General features: G+C 25.9%; 1 protein-coding gene across 2 annotated transcripts in view; it reads left to right on the top strand.

Annotated features, from left to right (window-relative positions):
- Positions 1-2,074: 2,074 nt before the first annotated feature.
- Positions 2,075-6,000, top strand: part of LOC126551985 (uncharacterized) — a 125,827-nt gene continuing 121,901 nt past the window's right edge. For both annotated transcript variants that reach the window (XM_050206416.1, XM_050206415.1), the window contains exon 1: positions 2,075-2,641. In XM_050206416.1, coding sequence (XP_050062373.1) covers positions 2,353-2,641 — 289 coding nt within the window. In that variant the 5' untranslated portion in view covers positions 2,075-2,352. The remainder of the gene's footprint in view (positions 2,642-6,000) is intronic.

The following is a 6,000-nucleotide window of genomic DNA, read 5'->3' as shown; positions in this document are numbered from 1 at the left end:
ATCACTATCCATACTTTTGAGATTGTTACTAGAAATTTAAATTAACGCATCACAATAATATTATATAATGAAACATTTTTATAACAATTTTATTTAGTTTAATGTCATAATCAAGGCTCGGAAATTTAGGCATTTGCAGATATGTTTAAAAAGTGCATATTCAAATTTTGGTTCGGTATAAATTCGATCCATAGTAAGTAGATTTATTAGTTAGAAAATGTTTGTTGTATAATTTTGCATATTTATTTATTTTTTTTTTATAAGAATTTGCATAATTTAAGTTTGAGAACTTTTGTATGCATATTTCATAGATTTTACAAAATAATTTCTATACATTTATAGGTAGTTCAATAAAAAAAAAAAATAATTTATCAATGGTTATTTTAGTATTGCTTTCAATGTAGGTACTTAAAAATAATATTATAGTATAATACTTATGACTCATAATTTATAACATTTTATTATTGTAAACTAAAATATATAAAAATAATCAGGAGTTTTTTTTTCACATTACTAAAAACAAGATTACAAAAAAATATACAAATATTCTAAAAAATGTTATGACCTATAACTTAAGATACCTTAATCACATTCTTAAATAACAGAGATCAGTGTTTATAATACTTCACTTTTATCAGACATATATAGCTGAATTAATTGTTCAATTCACATAAAATAATTTCACTATTGGTTATTATTATTTACCTCTCCATTTTAATTGTTAGTGTATGAATTTTAAAATAGTATAAATACTCTGATGTCGTATGTATTTTTAATAGTTGCTTATAAAATGTGTAATGATTCTTTTAAATATCTGTTTTAAAATTAGTTGAATGAGGATAATGTAGATAGATAATTATCTATCTGCATTAGATTGTATTGGAATTACTAATGATATTGATTCAAAATAGTGCCTTGTACTATTATAATATTATATTATTTAATAGCGTGTTCGTATTTCAACATGGCAACGAGAATTCAAAATATTATTCGCGAAATAATTCAATACATTTATAAACAATTTTTAAAATGGGCGTTAAAACATTTTAACTGTGGAGTTTAAGAAAACATATATGAAAGAATAACCAAATAACTTGTATGGATCTATTAACATCGTTATAATTATATTCATTGATAATTTATTTGAAAAATCACTGAAAGTTATAACTATTTAAAACAAATACTTATAAAATCTAAATCAGTTTATAAAAATAGGCAAATTGAAATATTTCACACAGGGCATAACGCAGTAATAAACATTTACGCGACGTTTTGTGAATAAAATAGTTTTTTTTATTTTAACTATCTAACTTTATTACCTAAGTTTATTTCCTAGACACCTGTACAACACGTATCGCATAAATAATTATGGTAGCTGCTTGCAAAACATCGATATTGATTATTCATGTTCGTATACTTATTGCACGGTCAAAATATAAGACCTAACGGATATAGAAAAATTAAATGAAAAACAGTTAAGAATAATCACAAAAAAAATAATAATATAAATGAAACACGCACATGAATAATATAAAGTGTGAGATAAGTAACAATTACCACGTTTATGTGCAATCGCTAATAATTAATAAACATGCTTTAAAGTTCATTAATTATTCAATTCTTACTCCAGCGGATTAGGAAAAGCATGTAAACAGTCTTAGTTAATATTTTTGGCGAGCATTTCAAAACATTAAATTATAACTTTTTGGTTATCGAAGACATAACATAGTATAATATAGATCACGTAAAATAATAAAAAAAAATATTTGAATTAATTTTCGTTTTAATTTTTTTTATCGTGCCATTTTAGGTGCATGATGTAAATCAGCATATTAACACGGATTAACTCAATACGCATAAAAATTGCATACAAACGTGGTAATTGTAACAATATGACCGTATATTACAGTTATAGTGCATAATAAACGAATATCGGCTGACGACGTCAACGGTGATGGCGAACCGTGCGCGCGACTCGGCCGGAAAACGCACTTTTCACGCTCGCGCGCTGACGCGGTCCGCCGATTTTGTCGCCGCCACCGTCGCCGCTGACGCCTTTGCCACTACCACTCACCACGTGGATCGGTTGCCAGACAGTCGAGCGTCGTCGGTGCCGTTTCTACTGCCACCACCACTCGATCTACCGCGACCATTCGTTGCCTGTCCAAGTCGTGCCTCGTTTACCACACGGGTTAAGCCTGCACACCACCACTTGTATTATATCCACAAAGGCATAACACACACAAGAATTCATATACGATTATATTCATATAAGATTCAAGAGTATTGAACGGTCTGCAAACGGACTTCAAAGTCCGATCGTCCGCGACCGCTGCAAATCGCGCGGAGGACATGGACAAGAGAGAAGAACAGAAAAATACGTCCGAGGCTGTCGCAAACCGCGCAGTGGATGAATGCGGATCACCACCTGCTGACAAAAGCGGTGCACTTGACCGCAGTTCATCCACAGCCATCGCAGATAATAAGGTGGAAAAGCGAGGGACAACCGGAGACGGCGGACCGGAAGTAAATGACGAGAACGTAAATGATTCGGACATGCCGCTGGACGAGGTGGACGGCGTAATGCTTAGCGAAGGGAAGAGCAAGATATTTCGGCTAGAAGGTGCGGTTTATTCAATTGGTAAGTGATTTACATTTTGTTTTCTTACTGTACACACACGATACCATAATACATTTAATGTACCGTATTATAATATTATATATCGCGTGTTTGGAGATTTTTAAACTTAACAAATTACGTTTGATTAGCGTTTAGACGGACGACTCGTATATGGTCTGTTGATACATATTTTGAGAATTATGTTGTCGTTATTAACACGCCGGGCGTTGTTAATAACAAGGACCTAAATCATAATAATATTATAATACCACTTAATAGCCCCAAACAAATCGCGATCAAAAACTATGAGTGACCGCCGATTGGTGTACTTTTGACAACCATTAAATAAGTACATAGTGGGTGATTTATAATTATATTATATTCGACGAAAACGAAACGAATATCATTTATATTATAGCTATACTATGGATATGCTGAGTTTTGTTTAATATAGAAGTTATATTCAAAATGTTTTAAATACACGTTGGCAGTTTTTTTAACTCCGCAGTATTTTAACTGAATTATAATCGGGAAATAATATCATAACAGGTACTGTGTTGTTTTCAAATTATAAATTCAATACGTATAGTTTTAAAACGAATTTGTATGTAAAAATATAAAAAAAGATTTTATTCAAACACTTCAATACGATTAGCATATTAAATTTCGGATTTTTTCAACGCAATATTAACTTTATCGAAAAATTATTATTTTATTTATTAATTAATTTTTTTTTTTTGATTCTACGATTATTGCTAGCAGAACAAAATAAATCTATGGATTATCGTTTTTTTTTCTTTATAGATTTAACAAATTAAAATGTGTTTTATCTGTTAAATCGATATATTTTTTTTTACCACCTAAGTACATTATGATTGACACAAACATACTGATAATTCTGTCTTGTAAAATAAAATATTATTACTATTATACAATTTTAACTTAAAAGGTATATGAATTAAAATAATATTTATGATTAAAATGAATATCACAGAAACATATATTTTTAGAATATGAATTGAGTAATTTGGTAAACAGCATCCGATAAACCATTACACAATAAAATGGTTATGAAATGAGTATTTTTAGAACATTAATAAATATATTTTAAGAGTTTTGTACTTTGTACTGTACATGGTTTTAATATGTAACGCAAGTAAACTAGGTATTAAGGTAAAATATTAAATAATTAACCTAACTTATATAAAAACATTTATACATTGGAAGGTATATATTTTTGAAATACCTAATGAATATTTCTTTAGTTTTCACTAATCAGTTTATTAGACTTTTTTGAGTATTTCCTGACCTTAAATTCATTAAACAAATTCTCACTAAAAAGTATACATCTTCAATCATTGTAAGGAAAACAGTTTTCACTCTCCACTCTGAATTAAATAATGCAATTAAAGAAAGTTTCCATTGATTGCTTTAATAAAAAAATGAAATGAAAAACCAATAATTAACAATAATAGTAAATCGGAAATAAACAATTAGAAAATAAATATAAAACTATGATATAAGTATGTTAAATTATTAAAATAAAATAGAATACGAGATGTTTTTAATTGTGTACTTTTTTATGTTTGCAAAATTCAATGCACAAACGCCACTAACTACAACATCTTCATTTTATTTATCATTTTATCAAACTGTTGAATTACGTCATGATTCCAAATCAATTTGATTAAAATCTAAGACCTTGATTCTGACATTTACAAAAAAAATAATAATAAATGTAATTTTTATTACTAACATTTCCATTTGTATATATTTATGAACAACCTGAAATAAATTGCATAACTGTGTATTGAATTATTTCATATTAGTCCTTGGAAATTAACATGTCATTGTCTTCTAGTAATGATCTAAATTTAAATATTAGAAATATAGAATATTTTTAGTTTTACATACTATCACACGTCGTTAGAATTCAATTTTCTTAAATATGGATAATTCATATTAAGTAATATAGTTTCAAAAAGTTTTCATCATTGTTGTTTTTTCCTTTTATTTTATTATTGAAGTTAACATTTGAAGAATTGATTTTTTCCCTGTTTTTATACATGTTTTGTACTTATTTCTTTTGTAAAATATATACATGGAAAGGTTTACAACTTTTGTTTTTATTACATAAAATTCTGGTTTTCGAAAATTATTAATTAAGGGTTAAAGTTATAACCAATATTAAACGATATTAACAATATTGAAAAAAGTTGTATTTTTACATTCTATAGATATTATATAAGCATATTATAAAAATTGATATTAAATACCATTGCAATGTTTGATATATTAAAATATAAAAATTTTTTGATTGTAATTTGGAGTAAAATATTGAAAAAATCGAAGAATGATCACAGTAAAATACTATACTAAGAAAAACTTTTTTTCTTAAAAAAAATATTTTGTCTATACAAACTCATTGGTGATCTAGGTAGTTGAACACTTAGAATAAGATCTACTTTTAATACATTGTTTCTATAATTTAAAAGCAATAACTCATATTATTTTACATTTGTTAATAAAACAATAATACAAAAAAATAAATTATAAATATTGATAGACGGAATTTTAAAACAAACAACTAAACTTTAAGTAATTTTAAATTATTTGGCTAGTAATTACACTATAGTTAAATAATTAAAATAATTTAATCCATTGTGTTTTATACTATAAAAATAAAATAAAAACTATGACCATTAAAAAGTTATAAAACATTCAAAAAAAGTAATTTAAATATGAATTTTAAATTATTAAAAAACAAATTATAATACAATTTTTTAATTTTTTAAATATCAAATAGATAAGTATGAAATAAATTAAAAACAACCATTTTATGTCATAAAATTATAATAACAGTTTCATTTTCAGAGAATTTATATGACACATTTTTATTTCAACAAAATTATTCATTAGCATTTTTGATTTTGGAATTAGTTTTGGATTTATAGAATTTAAAAATCAATATCTTTTTTTGACATCAACATTCTTTTATATCAACAAAATAGAGACGCTCTCAGTGTATATAATAATAATTTTACTAGATTATAGTAGACTAATTCAATACAAACTTCATAAGCCTATCACGATTTCTTAATAATAATATTATTATTATACGATTAACCTAATTTATTATTTAACCATTAAATTACTAGTGGCTAGTAAATGATTTTTTTACTTCCATCGTCGCAAGTTTGAAATTTATATTTTTTTCTCGGGTATTTATATTAAGATTAATATTTATGTTTCTACGGATTGATGATTGTTTTTGTTCAATATAAAATATTTAATATGAAATTTAGATTACACACTTTAACTGTTTATTGATAAATATTAATAAAATATTACTCAAACAATCATTTTGAATTTATACTTAA

The sequence above is a fragment of the Aphis gossypii genome, chromosome X (genome assembly GCF_020184175.1).
Source record: "Aphis gossypii isolate Hap1 chromosome X, ASM2018417v2, whole genome shotgun sequence".
Lineage (NCBI taxonomy): Eukaryota > Metazoa > Arthropoda > Insecta > Hemiptera > Aphididae > Aphis > Aphis gossypii.
This window is presented reverse-complemented; position numbering and strand designations above follow the sequence as displayed.